At 38.9% G+C, this 22,188-nt stretch overlaps 1 protein-coding gene across 29 annotated transcripts in view; it reads right to left on the bottom strand.

Annotated features, from left to right (window-relative positions):
• Positions 1-1,017: 1,017 nt before the first annotated feature.
• Positions 1,018-22,188, bottom strand: part of dlg2 (discs, large homolog 2 (Drosophila)) — a 358,023-nt gene continuing 336,852 nt past the window's right edge. For 17 of the 29 annotated variants that reach the window (XM_046306950.1, XM_046306957.1, XM_046306954.1 and 14 more), the window contains 11 exons: positions 20,030-20,144; positions 19,765-19,941; positions 18,382-18,454; positions 15,868-15,964; positions 13,555-13,605; positions 13,019-13,120; positions 11,797-11,820; positions 9,211-9,383; positions 3,058-3,170; positions 2,447-2,538; positions 1,018-1,844 (listed from right to left, as the gene is read on the bottom strand). In XM_046306950.1, the coding sequence (XP_046162906.1) occupies positions 1,738-1,844; positions 2,447-2,538; positions 3,058-3,170; positions 9,211-9,383; positions 11,797-11,820; positions 13,019-13,120; positions 13,555-13,605; positions 15,868-15,964; positions 18,382-18,454; positions 19,765-19,941; positions 20,030-20,144 (1,124 nt within the window). In that variant the 3' untranslated portion in view covers positions 1,018-1,737. Of the gene's footprint in view, positions 1,845-2,446; positions 2,539-3,057; positions 3,171-9,210; positions 9,384-11,796; positions 11,821-13,018; positions 13,121-13,554; positions 13,606-15,281; positions 15,328-15,867; positions 15,965-18,381; positions 18,455-19,764; positions 19,942-20,029; positions 20,145-22,188 lie in introns of those variants that run through there. The other 12 variants (XM_046306963.1, XM_046306966.1, XM_046306974.1 and 9 more) reach the window with 6 other exon arrangements.

The following is a 22,188-nucleotide window of genomic DNA, read 5'->3' as shown; positions in this document are numbered from 1 at the left end:
TCGGTCAAACATTATTTTCAAAAAAGTTAAGTGAAGTTAAGCCCCCCAAAAATACACAAAATAGTAAAATTGGTCAGGTGCCCATAAAACGTCCATCATTTCCTCTGGTCGCCATCCTATTATAAATCTTAGTAAAATAGCCAGTGGTGAATAGTCAAGGTCATATACAACCAAAATAAACTTTATTTCAATTCACAAGATAGAATGAATGCGTTAGCTTGGACACTGGCCATTGGACGTGACGCTACGCAAGCTCTACACGGGCAGTGAAGCAGCTTTCACGGATTTCAATGGGAGCATTTCCACAATGGCTGATGGCAATAACGGACGTCCCATGGCTATAGTGTAGCAGGGCCGTTAGGGGCATATTCTCATTTCACTGCGCACCACATCATCTGGTTCTGCACTACAAGTGTGTGCGTATCTCCAAAGTCACCCCAGTCCGTGCCATTGAGCAATCAGTATCTTCATAGGTGGTGATTATTGCAATGTGATACCTTAATATTCCGCAAATTATAACAGTATAAAACACATTAAATAATGTAAGGACCATTGTTGAACATTGAACTTGTGGACCTTAATACAGTATCAAACTCATGAGAAGCCTGAAAGTTGGTGGAGAAAATATGCTTTAAAACCGTGTAATTTCTGAACTATGCCACATAGGTGTTTACACAGGCAGCCCAATTCTGATAATTTCTCACTTATTGGTCTGAAAAAGAGCTGCTGTGATTGGTGGAAAAGGACTTGGGACTCTAAGGTTCGATCTGCAAAAATATGAGTCTGTGATAATTGGCTTCAATGTTACGAACCCTAAGTGGTTTGAATGGTGTCAGCAATTTACATAGTATTCTTTTGAATTTAAAATTAATTGTGCTATATAGGTAGATAATTGAACAGAACAAGGCTGTCAATAATTTTGACAAAAATGCAGATAGAACCTTATTTCCCAAGTTCTTGAGTAGTTTTCCATTTGCCCAACATCACCAAATATACATTGCACTGTCAAACAAGATACCATTTTCAAATAAAATGTTTAATCAAAGTTATACATCTTTATAATAAATATTTTCTGTGCTGTTGTGCCCTCTCAAAGCATCTCAACAATGAATGAAAGAATCCGCAAAATAAACAAAGTTGAAATTCTTATTCAAATTTAAAATGTCCAACAAATCTGGATTCACAACATAATAAAATGAATACAAAATAACAATGTAAAAATAGCAGGAGTATGATGAACTGTGTCCAAGGGCCATGTGAGTGCATAGATGCCAGTCACACAAAATGTCAACTATTGATGTGAGGTGAGCGTCAGAGGACACAAAGTGCTAGCTGTTGGGTGGAGAAAAGCAAAAGAAGCTGATATTATTTCCTTCCCCTCCTTTGTTGGTGTGGCAATGACTTGTATCTGCCATCTTCTAAAATTCATTTGAAATTCCACGCAGTCGAGGTGAACACATGCCCATGTTTATTTAATTTCCTTAACATTTTCTTAAAAATAAAAATCATTAAATATACAAACAGTAACATTTTTTAGGCCAAAAATGTTTTTTTGAACTTTGTGGTGTACATTCAGGAACATTCATATTGAAAGTGAAAAAAATAATAAACAATAAACAAAAAAATCATATTAATTGGCTAGAATTAGGAACAATATAAATTGCCATTACAATTGATCATAAGTTACAAAGTATTTTGTTTCTAGCAGTCCAATCTCCCTGCCAAAGTGGTGTGTTCTCATAATTTCTCCTTTGACGGGATCCAAATGTAGGGTCCTGAATGCTCCTCTACCACCATTTTGCAGTGGTTATACATTTCCTCTAAGGTGTCCCCTTGAACAAGGGCTGCAAAACATAGGGAGACATTCAGTACAGACAGACCTAGAAATGATTTTCTTACAGAATAAAATTGCTCATTGTCCACTGAGAAGGACATTATTTTTTAGTAATGTACATACTGTTCGGGAGAACAATACATCGCACCCATATAACATATTGTGGTGACATTTACTACCACAGGTTAGGTTGAAATAGTCAATTCAAAAGACAAACATTCTGCTGACGCTTAAAAAAAAATCCTAAATGTAGTTTATCAAATGTACTAGTGGCTTAGTTCCAATTGTTCCTTGTCATACAGCAAATAAGGGTGTTATTTGTCACCATAAAAGTTGAATAAAGGGCATTATCCAGGCAGGGTTGTAATGCTCGTTCACATGCGCAGAATTACAGTATGGATCTGCTTTATAATTTGGGGCGTACAGTATGCAATGTTCCCACTAATTGTAGGATCTCGATGTGCACCAAAATTGTGTGAAATCTATAGAAGGTTAAGAAATGAGGCCTCATAACTGTAAACATCGGCACGGGTGGCACTGAAATCGACACGACTACAACTCTTTTGTCTAAAAAGAGCAACAACGTTCATCTTTAACTCATGGATACTGTACCTGTGAAAAACTCGGCAAACTCCTGCTCCAGTTTCATGGCCCGGTCAAATGTCTTCCTGGCCTGCTCTTCCGTTAGCCTCTTATTCATCTCCCTGGGGACAGATGTTTGTTGTGAGGCATCAGACTCCATGGGGAGGTTTCCCAGACACAGATTAAGCCTAGTCCTGGACTATAAAGCAAGCTCAATGGAGAATCTCCATTGAAAGTGCCTTTTAGTCCAGGAATAGGTTTAGGGCTGGATTTAATCCGTAGTGCTGAAGAGCTGCGCTACAGGGCGATATCAATTTAAAGGCAATGTTCGGTCATTAGCAGAGACTGCATCCATTCTAATCGCTTGTATATGTCGGCTAAATCGGAAATGACCTTATTTAAATCGCTGATCTTCAGCCCTTAATCTGTGTCTGGGAAACCGGAACCATAAATTCTACTGTCTGCAGCTGTTGTATTTGTCAATTCAACTCCCATGTTCACTTAATTGCCTGATTTGCCCCCTGCCCACTTAAAATACATTCTGCACTCACTTGATGTCAGCGCCTTCTACTGTATTGCATATCCGTTAAACACATTTGCTATGTAATAATATGTTCATGAGTTGGGAGATGAGAACTCACATTAATGAATCGATGGATCTGGGCTTTATAAAGATGGCAATGGGATAGAGTTGTGCTACTTGTAGTCGTTTAATGGCATTCCCCGACACATCAAGTATGCAGTGTTTACCCTGCTGAAAGAAGAAAGAAACAGTTTATGTACAGTGCCTTCAGAAAGTATTCATTCCCCTTGACTTATTCCACATGTTGTTGGGTTACATAAAAGCGAAAACATGTTTTTAGAAAATGCTGCAATATATTTTGCAATATTTCTCATTTAAATAAGTATTCACACCCCTGAGTCGATACATGTTAGAGTCACCTCTGGCAGTGATGCTGTGTCTTTCTGGGTAAGTCTCTAAGCGCTTTGCACACCTGGATTATAACATATTTGAACATTATTCTCATTTTAATTCTTCAAGCTCTGTCAAGTTGGTTGCTGATCATTGCTAGACAGCTATTTTCATGTCTTGCCATTGATTATCAAGCCAATTTAAGTCAAAACTGTAACTAGGCAAACTCAGGAACATTTAATGTTGTCTTGGTAAGCAACTCCAGTGTATATTTGGCCTTGTGCTTTAGGTTACTGTCCTGCTGAAAAGTGAATTTGTCTCCCAATGTCTGTTGGAAAGCAGACTGAACCAGGTTTTCCTCTAGGATTTTGCCTGTGCTTAGCTCTATTCTGTTTCTTTTAACAAAAAAATACTTTCTTGTCGATGACATGCATACCCATAACATGATGCAGCCACCACTATGCTTGAAAATATGAAGAGTGGTACTCAGTGATGTGTTTAATTGGATTTGCCCCAATCATAATGCTTTGTATTCAGGACATTGCTTTTCCACATTTTTGGCAGTGTTACTTTAGTGCCTTATTGTAAACAGGATGCATATTTTGGAATATTTGTATTCTGTACAGGCTCTCTTCTTTTCACTCTATCACTTAGGTTAGTATTGTGAAGTAACTACAATGTTGATGATCCATCCTCATTTTTCTCCAATCACAGCCATTCAACTCTAACAGTTTTAAAGTCATCATGAAATCCCTGAGCAGTTTCCTTCCTCTCCGGCAACTGAGTTAGGAAGGAAACCTGTATCTTTGCAGTGACTGGGTGTATTGATATACCATCCAAAGTGTAATTTATAGCTTCACCATGCTCAAAGGGATATTCAATGTCTGCTTTAAAAAAAAGTTTTACATTTACATTACATTTACATTACATTTAAGTCATTTAGCAGACGCTCTTATCCAGAGCAACTTACAAATTGGTGCATTCACCTTATGACATCCAGTGGAACAGTCACTTTACAATAGTGCATCTAAATCTTAAAGGGGGGGGGAATACTTATCCTATCCTAGGTATTCCTTAAAGAGGTGGGGTTTCAGGTGTCTCCGGAAGGAGACCAATAGGAGGAGACCATCTACCAATAGGTGCCCTTTTGTGCGAGGCATTGGAAAACCTCCATGGTCTTTGTGGTTACATAGTGTGTGATGAGGTAGTCATTCAAAAATTATGTTAACACTATTATTGCACACAGACTGAGTCCATGCAACTTGTTAAGCACATTTTTACTCCTGAACTTATTTAGGCTTGCCATAACAAAGGGGTTGAAACTTATTGACTCAAAACAATTCTGCTTTTCATTTTTTATTAATTTGTAAAAATGTTTAAAAACACAATTCCACTTTGACATTATGGGGTATTATGTGTAGGCCAGTGACACAAAATCTCTTACTCAGGCTGTAACAACAAATCACAAGGCACTGTACATGATCATTGAATTCACATGATGTTCTTGATTCAGTGAAATTACTGTTTCTGACAAAGAATCTGGTAATACTTTACTAGAAGGGGTAAACAGTACAAACTGTATAAAGGGATAATTATGCTTGAAGACAAATAACAGACTTTAAAAAATAAAACATCTTTGTGTGGTTGCAACATACAGGAAACTACATTTTGTATTTCTCAGCCAATTAAAATCGTTGACGTAGTTGCACGTGATTAAAGGCGACATGTTAGCTATACTAATTACATAACCTGCAACATTTAGCCATATGCTAACCTTAACAGGTGGCTGTGATTATATCCTGTTCAAATTCATGATTATATCCGGTTCCTAACAGCCAATTAAAATCGTCAACATAGTTGGACGTGATCCAACACTTGTTCATGGAAGTGTCCTTAACAGAAGTCTAACGGTTCTGATAATTAAAGCAACTACATCAAATGTAGTTGACTGACTGGTAAAATATCTCTCTGTGTAGTGCCTTGCTCCACGTAATTGTCAGATTTTGGCATGGGTTAGAATTTCACGAGTCCCCCCCCCATTTTTAAATGTAGAATACCATTTACTGTGTTAGTGTGTTGAGAAGGGGACAGTGTTGAAAAGTAGTGAACTACATGTATTTCAACTATTAATATAATTACATTTTGCAGTAGCTTTGTGGTAGTTGAACTAAATTAAAATCTTGGTAGTTCAGAAGTTAATAACTTTTTCCCCATGTAGTGGTGTAGCTAACTACTTGAACGCCACACAGTGGTGTAAAGTAATTAAGTAAAAAATACTTTAAATTACTACACAAGTATTTTTTGTGGGGTATCTATACCTCACTATTTACATTTTTTGACAACTTTTACTTCACTACATTTCTTAGGAAAATAATGTACTTTTTTTACCCCATACATACAAAAGTACTCATTACATTTTGAATGCTTAGCAGGACAGGAAAATGGTCCAATTAATTCACTTATCTTTGGTCATCCCTTCTGCCTCTGATCTGCCGGACTTATTAATAAACACACATGCTTCGTTTGTAATGATGTCCGAGTGTTGGAGTGTGCCCCTGGCTATCCATAAATTAACCCCCCAAAAAATGGTGCAGTCTGGTTTGCTTAATATAAGGAATTAGAAATTATTTATACTTTTTTTACTTTTGATACTTAAGTATATTTAAAACCAAATATTTTTTATTCAATTTTACTGGGTGACTTTCACTTGAGTCATTTTCAATTAAGGTACTGAATCTTTACTTTTACACAAGTATGACAAATTTTACCACCACTGACTACACACAATTATTGCAAAAAAAAAAAAAAAAAAAAAAATATATATATATATATATATATATATATATAGGTGAAGTAGGCAAGAATGTCCTTTTTCAGAAATAGACCTGACTAATTATCACATGAAACATATTGTGTGTTTAATGGGCCAAAATTACACATTCTGTTAACATCTGACTCGAGTAATATGTTCTTGCAATTTGTAACAAAATACTATAAAATAAATACAAATACTAAGCTATATTATATGCTCAAAGAAATTGGAAAATTATATTTGTTTATACTAATACAATTGCTCAGAGAAAGAGATTTTGTTTAAAAAGTCATACAAATCTACGCACACCATTGGGCCAAAGAGCGCTAATTTCCAGGTTGTGTGACCACAGCACTACCTGGAATTCACTAAATGGCATTGACACTTGGATCGGAACCGGTGCTATGGTCATATGACACGAAATTAGAGGTCTTTGACCATGCACACCAGCGGTGGGTTCGGCCTTCAAAATAACAATGCGTATGCAGGAAATACCTCGTCCCTACTGTAAAATATGGTGGTGGATCTTTGATGTTATAGGGCTATTTTGCTTCCACTGGTCCTGGGGACTTTACCAAGTGGCAGGATATTTTAGCCAAAAACCTGGTTGCCTTTGCCAGGCTGAAACTAGCCCTCAAGAGGATCTTCCAGCAAGACATTAACCCCAAGGCCACATCAAAATCCACAAATAAATTGTTAATTGACCACAACATTTAAATTATCCACCCTTGAACCCCATTTAAAACCTGTGATTTGAATTGAAAAGGGCAGTCTAAGCAAAGGATATCAAGGATCTGGAAATAATCTGAATGGATGAATGGTCTATGATCCCTCCCAATGTGTTGTCCAATCGCTTTATCTGAGCAATTGTGTTAGTATAAAATAATACAACCTTTTTAAAGTATTTATTTTAGTCTTTTTTGCTCATCTTTATCAAGGGTACCAATAATTATGGACCCCACTGTTTGCGTTATTTGACTCGAGGATGAGCATTACAAAGTGTAATAGAGTACGGGTTTGGCTGTCATTGTAAATAAGAAAAAATAAAGGTTAAATAAAATAAAAATGCATTACAGGTTGCACTCTCATTGTCATCCATCAGATGGCAGTATTACAGTAATTTTAAATGTGTTTATAGCGAGTCCAGACACAATCCCACACTTAGCCTACTCCATGTAAAAGATTCCAAATCAACAGTCTTAAATGTATGAAGACACTTGGCTGTATCTGTATCAGATGGAGAATGACTTCCATTTGACAAAGTCATCCAACTCTCCGATTGGCCTTTTCTGTACTATAGGAACTCCGATCAACAATATAGCCTACATTCATTCACATCAGATTGTGTCCTATAACCTACCGCTATAACCTATTACTGCATATGGGACTTTGTATGATACACTTCAATTCACTTCGACAATGTGCAAGATAGGCTATAGGCCTACAGAAATAGAAATGAATCACTCCTGGAACCCTCTCGTGAAATCCATGAATTCAACGTAAAAATGCAAACCTACACATAGGCTACTGCCACATACATAATCGTTGCTACTATAGTATAGGATATATTACATAGACGTGTAGGCCTATGTACAACGTTTTATATGCATTATTATATTCATCCACTTTGTCCCATATATGTGGACGAGCAGTGGACAGTGTTTCCCTTAACAAAAATGCTTGAAGGGAGGGGGGCTCGAACTCACGGTTAATGAACACTGTTGTTACGAGTAACTCGCTTTAGTGGTGTTTGCCACGAGGAAAGCAATGATGGTTATCGTACCTGACAGCTATTTGACAAGTCCATGAGGCTCTTTGACTTTTTTTTTTTTACAGTGTACGATAAAACTTGTGTACAGAACTCCTTCATATTTTCTCTGTAAAAGTACATGGGTGGATGTGAAACGGATAAGCAAAAAAGTGGGACTTTGTTATCTACCAAGTCAAGGATGCAATGATCATGCAATGTTGTCACTCTACACTTGAGACAGACCAAGTGAAGGGGAACAAAAGTAAACCTTGGCTGCATTCCAAACACATAAAAAGACACCCTCTCCCCTCAGCCCTCAATTTTAGGGAACACTTCTTTTGACGTATCATGGCGTATGATGCGGGTGGAATAAATTCATTTGAAATGGATCGCCCTTGCCCGGAAATATGACACTTTCGTTCATCCAACGGTTGTGTTCCCAGTTATCATGGAACCACCGCTAGCTGTTGTGTGTGGTTTATAAGCGCTACAGTCAATTGTGATAGCATGTCATATCTTGGCTGGAAGACGAAGCATCTGCAGACATTGAAGCTAGCCATCCGATGATATCAGGTAAATCGAACATTACAATGTGTGATGTCAGGGAAAGTTGTATGAGCTAGCTAACGTTTCCAAAAGCTAACCAAACAAAAACATCATGACTTTTACGATCCGTGTTTGGGGCGTCATGTACATTAGTACCACAATTTCTAACTTATTTACATTTGTTTTTACTTACACTTGAATGTTGACTTCTCCATATTGATGTTGGTTTTAAGTATTGGCAGACTTTTCTTAGAGGATGTACAATCATCGCGATTTGAATGATGTGGAGTGTCAGGCCCCAGAGTGAACAAAATTGTACACTCGCAAACTTGATCACAAACACGGGCCGAGGGAATTACGTTGTCAACTTCCCTTGCTTGGCTAATCGTTTGAACCGATAGCAAAGATGGCCACGGGGATTCCCCCAAGGACATAAGGCGAGGGTAAGTGGAGGAGGGTGTGTCTTGCAGGTGTTTGAAGTTTAAATATACCTCTCCTCTCGGGTGTCCAAGTTGACCTATTTCAAGAAATGCTATTGGTTTGTGTATAAAAAGTTAAGGATCTTTGATAAGCGGATGCAGAATTTGTTACAGGAAACAATCACTCCCACCTGGTTAGGTTAGCATAGGACTAAATGTGTGAGGTTATATAATGGGAAGTGCATACACATAGTCAACATTGGGTTTGTGTACTGCTGTCTGTCACCATTCATTTTCTGCCTGTGGAATATATATATATATATAAATCTCAATTGCAACAACATTGACACTTACCCTCTCAGCCACATATTTGACTGACTGAACACTGGTTCCGTATAGATTGTCGTTGTATTGGCCCGCCTCAATGAACTTGTGCTCTTGGATGTCCTGCTCCATCTGCTCTCTGGACATTACAAAATGGTAGTCCCGCCCATCGACCTCGTAGTCCCTCCTTGATCGAGTGGTATCTTTGGTACAAGAGAAGGAGGCAAAGAGGTAAAAGAGAGTGCAATGTAAAAGGAGGAAATTGTTTAACTGAATGTGCAAATTATTGAAGGGGGAGTTAGAGGGGGCAGTGTTTAGAGTGATTGGTTTAACAACATAAGTGTAATTGTGTCCTTGAAACAAATTCAATATGATTCTAGATAAACGTCAAGGACATATTTAATCCCAAATTATAGGGAGATGTGTCTTAAAATCAGACGACATCTACAGCCGTCCATTGGATGACATTTATTTTAAATACATTGTCATTTAGCAGATGCTCTTATCCAGAGCGACTTACCGGAGCAATTGGGGTTGAGTGCTTTGCTTAAGGGAACATCGACAGATAATTCTCCGAGTCGAAACCGCGACCTTTCAAATGTTTTATTTGTATCAAACGTTATCTATTTGTTAGTGTTACGGATACCAGTATCCTGTGTGTGTGTGTGTGTGTATCCTGTGTTCTTTTCTCTCCTTCTCCCCTCACAGGTGAAAATCATCACTCCCCAATCAGTCACCAATCATCAATCAGAAGACACACCTCCTCCTGTTTCCTACCCTATGACAGGTCCTTTCCCTTGGTTTAAAAACCCTGTCAGTTGTTTGCTCTAGAGCTCAATCTCTCTGTAAATGCCATGTCTGTAGGTCTCTGTGTTTCACTCTCTCTTTGTGTATTAACTTCTCTTGTTTGAGCACCTCCATAGCACTTTGTCCTCACCTGTGAGTATTGTTTTGGTTATGGTGTTTGTTTGTTTGCTGGTGGGAAAGGGGAAACCAAGACAAGTCGCCCATGGGCATACACTACCCGTAGGTAGACTTTGTTAAATACACTAGGCCCACTGTATTTTTGGTTAGTTAGTTAGCTGTTGTTAAAGTAGGTTAGTCTAGCTTAGGGGTGTTTTTGAATACGTATTGTTTCTTTCCTTGGATCCAGCTCAGCCCCTTTGCCTGCTCCCCCCCTCCCCCCATTACCGTGTGTTTTCAAATAAACCTTGAGTTTGACGGTAGATTTAGGTTGTCGTGGTTATTTCGTTCACACTTTTACTTTGTCACTATTATAATTTGCCTGAGTTATGTTACGGGTCTCATTACCATCCCCCCTAGACTGTTGGGCCAAAAGGGATTCGTAACAGTTAGAAAAAGACAAACTTTTTCCAACCACTTTGAAATCAAGGTCTTTCAACAATCAGGGGAAAAAAGGTTGTTCGCAAGACAACATTTAAAGATAGAGTCCTTAATTGAAACAATAAAGCGGTCCCCCGCCTCGGTTTTGGTAGAAAGCTGAGGGATGGGCCTGGAGAAATGTAACCCCTCTCAAATTCACAGACAGAGCTAAGGATGCAAGGACTGACCATCCATTATATAAAAAATATTGTTTTAAGGCTATATACGATTTGTTTAAACATTGCAGTGAAATAAGCTTATATTAAGGGGTTCTGATGTGGTACGACAGGTGAACTAAGCATATGAGCCATTTATAAAGTTATATTCTTCAACAATCAATGAGTATTGATATTTAGTTTTCAGTCCACAAATGGCTGTAGCAACTAAAGATTCTAGCCTTAATGTCATTTGTTAGTATGGTCCCACTTTACAATAAGTGACTGATACATTTTTATTTACAATATAGTTACAAAAGGCAGGCACAGTGGGATCACAGTGCAGATACACAAACAACTGCCTGTTTGTGTGTGTAAACAAACTAATTCATTGTTCACTGTTATAACATGATCGTTTTGAACCGATTATAACTAGTACACCTAAGCGGAAATCTGGAGGGTGTAGGGTTTTCAGTGTGATAGAATGTAAACCCAGTGTAAGTGTTATGATACTCTAAGGGCTCGATTCAATCTGTTTGGCTGAAGTTCAGTGCAATAACACAGTTGAAATTTAAATTAAAGGCATTGTCCGCGCTTTCGCAGAGACTACATTCACGATAAACGCTGCAGATGTCAGCTCAATTGGAAATTACTTTACACTTGAAATTGCCCTGGAGCACTGAACTTCTGCGATAGGGATAGAAATCAGGCCCTGTATGTGTTTTTTGTTCAATCTGAATTTTTGGTATATGTGTTAATGTAAATGTGTATAATAGGGAAATCTATAGATTCTCTATCGCATTGGTTAAAAAAAATTCGGTTTTTCCGGGGAATATATAGATTTACCAGTGAGAACAGAAATCTACACATTCCCCACGGTGAATCTATAGATCTCCTGGTAACTGTGCATAGAGGCATTTTTGTATCTTTACATTTCAATACCTCTACAAACACATTTTGAATCAAATACTTACAACAGAGTGGAACCTATTCTACTACCTTTCACTACATTGACTTTACCAACAACTTTGTTATACTACATATATTCTGTATACCAGCAACGACATGGCTTACTTACCTCGATGCCCTGAACTGTTAGCTGCTTTATTTGGTTTTAAAGATAGAAAGATAAGTAAATGAAAACAAACAAAATGAAAACAAAAAATATGACATCAAGTACACAGTGATGGGAAATATACAATAGTATTTAATACTCATTTAGTTTAGTCCAATTTTGATAGTCCCAAAAATGCAAGTTTTCATGATCACCTTCATTACATGACTTTGTCTCCTGATTCTCAAAATCAAATAGGAGCAAAAAAGTTCCAAAACTTTTCTCCGGGCCTACTATTAAGACAACCATGAGGCGTGTATGTGAAAAATAATTGGATTGTGAGACCACATTCGTTTTGTACAGACAAGAAATGTGTGAAAAATGATTTGAGTAAAATGCTCCTTTAAGCCAGAAACACTACTGTCCACAAACCTCTGAACTTAGTAGTATAGCCTCACTATCTTTCATACTGGTCTACAACAGTCATAAAGCTTTTAAACAAAAAATTACCAAAACACACAATCCTGTTGTCCGTAAATCTATATCCAAATCTATATACAAAAATAGTTTGTTTCAAGAAAAACCTAACCATGGATTTCAGTGTCTCCTGGCCCATAGACTACATTCAGTGTGAGGAACCATTTAACATCAAGTTCTAAAACCCTGAACGTCCCTTTAATGGTTCAATTAAATTGCACATGTGAATAGAAGGGAATAATAAGATCCTACATTATTATTGTCGTCAAGAAATCATCTCTGGATAATTTAACCAAGTATGTAATATACAAAACAAAGAACCCCAAAAAACATGTAAGGGGAAAAAATGAAATGCCTTTTGATGACAAATTAGGAAAAATAATGAATCAAACACTATAATGACATAACAAATGAAAGAGATGGATATACCCACTACCACAATGGTGTATTGGCAGCACAGTGGAATTTATAAGGGCAATGGTGTTATATATTGTTTATAGGGGGAGCTAATCACAAGGGCACATGATCACACAATTCATTTGTGATGCAGCAACAAACACCCTAAGACGGCGTGGAAGACTGACTCCTGGGTCCGTATGTATCAAGCATCTCGGCGTAGGAGTTCTGCTCTAGGATCAGGTCCTCTCTGTCCATGAAACATTATCCATTTTGATATAAGTGGCAAAACTGATCCTAAAATCAGCGCTCCTACTCCGAGATGCTTGATACCCAAGGCCCCTGGTTTCCTTGCGAATGTACAGGTACTTACGCGGCACGCAGGAGCCAAATTTGTCCGGGTATTCTGATATCAGGTCGTCGTTGATTCTGTCCTTCATCGGTCCAAGGATTATGACGGGTCTGGTGTAATTAACTGAAAGATCAAATGGTGTCGATTGACTAATTTACAGACGTTTGAGGCTATAACTCTCCCCCTAGCGTTACTCTCTGCAGTAATTTTGGGCATGCAATTCTACTACAATAGCCACTTACCCATTGTCAAGCTATACCCGAGCAAGACAATGCATGCTAGTGCCAGAACGGGCTTGATGTCTCGACTCAACAAGTGATTACTTCCTGTAAATAACTAGTATGGAAGAACTTGTTGAATCTTGCTTGAGTCTTCCTGCAGGAGTTAACAGGAAGTCATCAATTGTTTTATATCTGGATTTTAAAACCTTGTGGCACTAGTACACATTGGCTTGCATGGATATAGCCTGACAATGTGTAAGTGGCTAATGTTTCACTGACTGAAAAAGTGCTGAGGCATTAGCAAGGAGCGCTTTGATGAAAGATTGGAGTACTCACTCTCATGTCGAATGACAGGCTCATAAGAGAGAATCATGTCCTCTTGACTCCCTGGTGACATGAAACAATAAGAAAACGGTTACTAAAATAGCTACTATGAAACAGAAAACGGTTACTAAAACAAACATGACATACACGTTCATGCTTATTCTCATGATCAAGTGTCTCACGACAGGAGAAATGTCAATCTGGATGAGTAAAGAAGTGATTAGACACTTGCAATGAAAAGACTCTTGGTGTAAATTGTGACTTCGCCACACTACAAATAGGGATTGAGAGAGTTTATAATGCTTTCGAAGTGAATTGTGACTGTTGCCAAGGGAGTTCAACTCCTCTGCTGCACTATGCAAACAGGCTTTTCAAGTATACATTTTACAACAAACAAACAAACTCGGAGGTTCTTTTCTCTCGTCTGAAATTACGACCAGTGGATGTGTTTTGATTTACAGCTTTGGCCCCAAATGAGTGTACTGAGTGGATAATCAAACTACAGCTGGTAGGGACTGCCATATGGACCTCAAAAGGAACCCTTGACCACGGGTCAAGTTATGACTATGGTGATATATTGGTCGCTTCATTGCATTACTTGTCCATACACTTAAATAATATGACATCAAATCAGTTTCTTTTGTCAATATAGGCCTAATTTAATTTAGGTCACGACTATAGCTCTCAGGAGGATGATCACATTGTGCGCTTGTTTCAAAACCTATAAAAAAAAACTCTTTGCCACGATTGATTTAACCTTCTACTATTACACACCCAAGTGCCCTGCTTCACTTTGAAGGCTTCAGCATAACACCTAGAAAACCTATATGAACTGTTATCTGGCAACTCACAGTTGTATTTAATTGGTGCTTCTCGGAGATGGCAAGTTAAGTTATTTAGTTAGTATGCGCAAAACACAGCCACATCAAACCCCCCCCCCCCCCCATACTAGCCATAGTTCTGCTGTAATTATAAAGTGTCAATCTACTTCACATAATTTTTGCTTTTTTATTTAATTCATATGAAACTCAAGACAGTACCAACATGATTTTGTTCTGCATCTATTTGTACTCTGATCCCGGGATATGGACTCAACATAACATCAATAATACTATATAAGAGAAAGCAAACGTTAAAGCAAATGGGTGGGTGTCCATCATTGTCGCAGTAAAATAAAATGTTGTGACAGAAAAAGAAATGGGAGACAAGAACACCTTTCTTTTTCATGGGATTCAACAATGTGTCAAACTCATTCCATGGAGAAACATTCAAAATGGACTATAAGTGAGATAATTAAAAAGCACAAATATACATAGCATTGACAGTAAGAACCCCTTAGCATGCCAGCCTAAAAAGAGCTGATCCCATTCAGATGATCTGTGTATATCCAAACAGACAACACCTGTCTGTTATAGAAAGAGACAGAGATTTACTATAAACAGAATAGCTGCATTCAAAAAAAGTACATTTATTTCCAGACTTAAACACTCCGTTTCCGTCTTTCTTTTTTTGTGGCATGCAAACAATCTTAATGTTAGGAGGTGACAGAAATCAAGACAATCAGGTCCCAAAGTGAGTCGTGATACTACAGCATGCAAACAGGCTATCAATAAGAGTTAATAAGGTAGCCAAAAACAAAGACGGGGGGAAACGAGCCCAAACTCAAAAGGGAAATGTTTTTGGGGGGGATGGGAATTTTGTTTGACTGAACAGACGGGACCATTCCTAAACCAACTTACTCAGCGTCTTTGTCCCATACCCGTCATCACCTATTCCTGGGATGTCCTACATGGCCGTCCCAAGAGCGCAAAGACAAGGAGAGAAGGCAAGGAAAGCCGGAAAGGAGGAAGGAAGATGGTAAGTGGCATTAAAGAGGTGAAACGGTGAAATCCTGAAAGGCAAGATTGGTTAGTCCAGCTCAGATCATCGGTCTCAGTTCAGACACTGTGCAGACACCAGACGACCAGCCTAAACCGGTCCTAACTAGCTCAGCACCAGTACAGTTTCAGTTCTCTTATATCACCCCTTTCAGTAATCCTCACATGCTGTAATTAAAAATACATTATTTATTTATTTTTTAGGTCATACATGATAGATGAGCCCTGGGGGGAAGTTGAGGAACCACTGGTGACTGCTCAGTGCTTGACACAGGCAGATCCTGACTTGAGCTCCCAGATGCCATCACTCCACCAGAGCCAAAAGAGAGAGAGAAAAAAGGAGGGAGACCGGCGCACGTTTCGACAGCGCACCTATGTATCACCTATATGTACCTGTGTCAGTGTTTGTACCTGTATGTGTGAGCATGTTCGAGCCTACAGTACTTACGTTCGGAATCACTGCCATCCTGCTCACCCAGCTCGTTCTTGTAGAATGGGAACTTTCGTGTAAAGATGATGTTCTTTTTACGCTTGTCATTGAATGACTGTGGAGGAAAGAAAGCATGGGGTGGGGCAAACAGGGAGCTCTAATTGTTGCCACATTCATGCTGACAAACCAACTAGCTGCAATATGTGGGACATGAAGAATTGATGGCGTGGTCACCAGAAATGTTACACATGACGGACTGTACTGACGCTACACTAGCGGATTCATCCCTCAAAGCAGGGTTGAACTATAATAGCCTAATCATTTTGAATGTTGCTGATTTTGCAAAGAAAATATTCAATGAATGAATCAAGACATTTGACAAAACTCTCATTTTGTTTTACAAATTCGAATTGCAACAACAAAGATGCGGTTTGACAAAGACACCGTCAAAATGACTCAGTTTGTGATGGAGAAGAATTACACAGCAACATCTGCCATCAGTTACTTCATGTGCCATAATTGCACCCGAAACATTCTGAAAACACTTGAGAATGAAACCAAAACTAAAACAGAACAGGTGTTGAAAAGGAAACACACATAATTGCCGATATGTGGTATGCCATGCAGCAAACACGTTACCAGGATCATGCTATGAAATAAGGAACATGGCTGAGACACAAATGACTGTCCAACAATCATGCAGGTTCGAACTTCGGGAGGTGGAGGGATGAGATCCCATGCCATGGCGGTTGGGAGTTCTAGGAGCTAAAATGTGAGTAGCGCTGTTTGAGAAGCTTGGAGGAGACTGAAGGAATAGCAGTTGTCGTGTTTATCTGCGGCAGACACTCATTTGCAGACATGTACTTCGTGAACCCATTCTAAAAGGTATATTCTTTGAACCAGCAGTGACCACCGCAACTGGCTCAATAGCAACCTCAAACTGCATGTGTTTGATACATTTGGCTCTAACTGTCAGCTGAAATAAGTGTGTCCAATGGGTGGATTACAGTGTGCATAAAAGTTGAGAATTGTATCAAGTAGTGCGAGTAGTAAGCTGTATCATGTATCACAGTGGTTGTGATTCTTACACAGGGGTATCAGAAGGTTTGACATACTGGCATATTTGTTAACGTAGGTAACATCTGTGACAGACTAAGTATCGTGGTCATTTTCAATTGAGAAGGATACAGCAACGCTACTACTGCAATGTGTACATATATTACACACGTAGGGCTCTGGTCAAAAGTAGTGCGGTTATATATGGAATATGATGTCTTTTGGGATGCATACTTAGTGTCCTATTGCTATTAATCACAGCTGTAAAGGACATGCTGTAAACGATGCATACAGTCCTTCCCACACCTTCAGGGATTTAAACCTGATCAGTTATGCAAGTCACTGACTGTAAAATTATTCTTGTATTGACACAACTGCTTGAAAAATCCTGCTTCTTAGCCCATTCGTGCTGAAAGTTTGGCCCAGAGCCACATCAAAATACAGGGACCATTTCATGTTTCAAAAGTCTGCTTTACAAGAAACACATTCAGAGCTAGTTATGACATTGCCATGGATACTTGCCCAGCAGACAAGCTTATTCAGATGAAAAGGGTTCTGGGTAGACCCTAAGGCCATACAAATGTAATAAAATATTAAACATATCTTCTTTTTGAGGCATGCAAGCAAATAAAATAAATACAAAAGTGGACCTTCTTGTTCAAATACTATATTGACCTTAGTTCAACACCTAGTGACCAAATCAAGAGATTGTTGCCTCTTTGGGAGGCTAAAAGAGGCATACTTCAGCCATAAGAGGATGTTGTATCTCCTTACTGGAAGCTTGAGGACATTATTTTTTGCAATTTGTCAATAAAACTTTTACATTATTTTTTTTTTAAATAAAGAAGAGGGGCATCTGTTAAACATTTAAATGCATTTGTATCGCCTAACCCTCCAAAACCTATTGGAGCCCTTTTAAATAAGAGTGCAGCAAATACAAACAAAAATCTTCTCTTTACTTGTAACATAGGTAGGCAAAAACATTGATGAACATGGCTGAATGTCCTGCTGTTATGTCCAACATTGAATAAGAGTATAACGTATGGTAATTTGGCTTCTGCTTTTGCAGAGGCTGGGAGTTTCATGAAATTAAAAGAATATCCTCTAATGCTTCATTAAAACAAATCTAATTATCTAATGTGCAATGTTTATTTAGGGTCAGGGCTGTGAGGGAAAGCTGTCAGGGAGAGGGGACAGCCAGTAGAGATGTGTTGATGTCTTTTCCACTCAGGCAGAGAGACCTTAGGCTAATACTAGAGATGGCCATAAATGACTATCACAACCTCTCCTAATGTGAGGGTATTCTAATTAATTTCACATTAATTCAGATAAAAACTACGTTTAGAGGCTACTTTTTCTACTTAAATGAATTTATTTGATATACAGTATGTGGGTTTACAAGCGTTTCCAAGATGTAAAACGTCTTCAAAAGTTAAGTTGACTTGCCAGTCCTTAGTATAAGATCTTAGCACTTACCCCTTTTGAATCCATTCCAGGTTTGGCATTGAACTTCACTGTCTTTAGACGTGCTCGTTCTTTCCTCTCAACCCTGCCGGTGCAAGGAAAGACACACAAAAGAAGAAAAAAAGAAGTCATATTAGAGTGGATTTTCCATTTCTCCAATGCTCTCTCTGCTGCAATCGATTTGCTTGTCATTTTGTGGGGCTTCACACAGTCAACAATACGCCGTGTCACTGTTCGTCTTGCCAGGGAACATTTTCAAACAGCTCTTTCTTGTCGGGGCAAAGTATTGCTGCAGAGTCAATTAAACATTCTTTAAATTAAAATCGCACTCAGCGAATGGCTTTGCTATGTTTAGCAATTTTGTGGGACAGTACATACGGTAGCTAACGTTGGCTCTCGCAATTCCGTCGTTTGCTGAATGCCGTTTCGTGAAAAGTCCTTGCTGCTTTTGCAACTGAGAAAGCAACTCTGTCGATGCTCTTGCCTTCTGCTCAGAATACATATTCCTAATATTTCTCTGCATGCTTCGTCTGGAAGTGTCGGGACAAGTTGTAGTCTTTCAAGACTGCGACGCTTTCCACACTAAGCACACAGCTTTCCCTGATGCCTCAAATAAGGAGAGCATTTCGCTACACCTTGCACGAACATCTACTAATCACGTGCATGTGACAAATAAGATTTGAGAAGTAGTTCGATGTCCACCCTTGCTGGAACACCCTACATTCATTGTCTCCTTTCCTTTTCTTTTAAAAATTCATTTTTGCGCAATTTCTAGCTAGCTACTAATTGTAACTGTGAAGTGTGTCAGCCACTGTCTGTCCTCGTGTAGTTGTTATTTATACGTGCATTCAAAATAAATGTCCCACAGCGGTGGTAGTTAAACCATTACACAAAGGCGAGTATTCGTTGGGCTTTTCATTTGAATTAGAACGTATACGTTTTTACAAACTTTACTATCGCAAATTCTTCATGTGATTTGAGCATGATTCTGCGGGCCGTACTAAATCAGGTCACGGGCCGCATACGGCCCCCAGGTCGGCCTTTACCCAGGCCTGAACCAGCCAGTCACTTTTGCTGATGTGTGTGTGTCTGGTAGCGGGATCTATCCTACTATTTTCCTTTCGGTTGGGTTAATACCTGCCAGTCACCTGAACAAAAAGCTTTCTTTTGTTGAGTTTGAGTTTATATTTTTGTTCAGTATAGCTTGTGTAGAATGAAGTATTTATTGCAGTAAAATGATACACCCAATGTTATTTTTGTTGGGGAACATGTTTTTATTATAGCATCTCTCAAGCAAATGTGCGAACAGGTAGGGACGTAAAAAGTCCCCCCGGATCAGAAGCTAGCCTTTTGGTCAACCACGTTACGGTTTTGTTTAGCACATCCAACACTCACCTCCTCTTGCTGGGGATGACCCCCATCTCCTCGCTGTCCCCATCGGGGGTCACCCTTCGGGCCTGCCACCATTCATCGTCTGAGGCATTGATGACGTGGAGGATGTCCCCGTATCTAAAGCTGAGGCCTTGGCTAGGGAGGCCACTGTCTTTGGCCTTCTCATAGTCAAACTGTGCTCTGTGATGGTAACAGAAGGAGACATACTATTATATAATTATTAAGGTAAATGCTATCTATTTGGGATGACAGTCCAAAAGAGACCCACCTGACGTAAAGGGAGCGTTTCTGATTGGTTCGGAGGGATCCGGACCCAGAGCTCATGCTGTGGTTCATCATCTGTTCCCGCAGATCATGGATTTTGGCCTCGAAGCGCCCGTACTCTGCAAGGGAAAGACAACACCCAGGAGTACAATAACGTTCCGTTTTACACTCAATGTATACTGCCCTACACTGCAATGGAAAGAAGGGGGGAATCTGTTCAGAACAGTAACCTAGGTTGGCCCTGGTCAAAAGTAGTGCACTGTGTAGGGAATAGGGTGCCATTTGAGATGCATCCCTAAAGGATTGTTGTGACGTTTAGTGTAAAAACAAAGATATATATTTGTTTAAATGCTTACATTTCAATGGACAGAACCAATGTTTTCAACTGATTTATATTGATTGATGTATGTACAGTATTACTGTATACAAATATCACTGATATTGGCATGTATTTTTATGCATTTTTTGTTGTTGTAATGGCTGATTTTGTTTCCCCGATATATATTTGTGTCCAAAAGTTTTAAAACATTTTTTTTTGTTTCTTTAATGTAATAAGTTGAATGAAGATGTCAATATGCTTATCATAATTTTTTAATAATATTATATATCATATATCATAATATTTAAATGATTTGGTCAATATTAACGATCCTTGACTGTTGCTTAGAAAGTGCATTCCCAGTGATTTGCCTTGTCGAATTTGTCTCGTTTCAAAATACTAGGTTGCAAAGGCTGGTCATGAAGGTGGCTGTGGGACAGGACAGAGAACAGGTTCGATAATGGCAGTCCTATTGGCTCAGGGGGTAGAAATCCCCTACGTACAGATGAAGGATCAACTTATCCTCCCCCAATCCTAGCCATAGTGGAAAAAATGTCAAACTGACCCAAGATCAGCGTCTTGGGAAACTTCACCTTACACTGTCCTATTGAGTGAATTCTCTGTTTACAGATCTGAGAGTCTGCAAACTCCCCCTCCCTCCACCATACCCTACGCAAGGTAACATTCTCGACATACTGTGCAGAAAGCAGTCAATGTTAGAGACAGTGTCTGAAGGGCACATGCAGTACAGAAAGCTCAGATAGTCCTTTAAAATGTTGCTCTCAGGATAGTCGAAGCCCCATGCTTCTTCGCATCCAAACCAAACATCCACAAAAACCTAAAATCTTATTTAAATCAAATTTGATGTCACATGCTTCATAAAACAGGTGTAGACTAAGAGTGAAATGCTTACTTATGGGCCCCTTTTCAACAATGCAGAAAGAAAAATATAGAAATGCTCAGAAAAGCAGTAATGATATCTTCCAAGAAGAAATGGCAAACTGTGTTTCCATTGAACTCCATGCCACTTTGCTCCATCAATTTGAAAGTTGTCATGACACCACCTCGATATAAAGTTTGGGGATGATATATATATAAAAAACTTTGAAGTCAGCGGTTTAATTACATTTTGACCACAATATGCTAACATAATGCTAATACTATCTCATGAAACCTACTGTGATGACATTTGGGAGAAAGGTTCAAAGCCCCCGACCAGACCAAAAAAATAAATAATAATAATAATAAAAAATAATAATCACAAGGTCTCTGAAAGGGATTGTGTAGCTTTGAAGTTACTTAAATTATTTGGATGTGAGTCAGCGGTTGGTGACCGTGGCCAGGTAAACCAGCTCAAAAAGTATATATTTTTTTCCATAGACCGATTTGATTGTGAGGAAACTGAATGTGTAATTAAATGTGAGATAATATAGTGCTTGAACTATCCTTGTAATAAAACGCTGCTGCAGAAGTCGTATCTGAAGCCCTGGGCAGCCATTCAGCTAATGAGGCAGAAAGACTCACTTCAGCCTAAAGCCCACAACATACCTCGGTATAGCAGTCAGCTAAAGCAGGACTGAGAACGCATGACCCAGTCAATCAGACTAACGTTTGGACGGAGAGAGTTCATTATTCCGATTGGACAAAAAACATCTGGAACAGTTTACATCAGTAAGGTTCCATACAAAATACACGGACACAAACACAACAAGTCATCCAAAGAGGGAATCCGCGAGTCTTAAAGCCAATTTCTTCCCAGACACATGTAAAGTGCTTCCCCCTGAGAATGCAGTTTTGGGGAGAATAAGAACAGATTTGCCCAGGCTGTGCCTTCAATGAGAGAG

Source organism: Oncorhynchus gorbuscha, linkage group LG16 (genome assembly GCF_021184085.1).
Source record: "Oncorhynchus gorbuscha isolate QuinsamMale2020 ecotype Even-year linkage group LG16, OgorEven_v1.0, whole genome shotgun sequence".
In the NCBI taxonomy this organism is placed as follows: domain Eukaryota; kingdom Metazoa; phylum Chordata; class Actinopteri; order Salmoniformes; family Salmonidae; genus Oncorhynchus; species Oncorhynchus gorbuscha.
The sequence above is the reverse complement of the archived record's forward strand: the minus strand, read 5'-3'. Positions and strand labels throughout refer to the sequence as shown.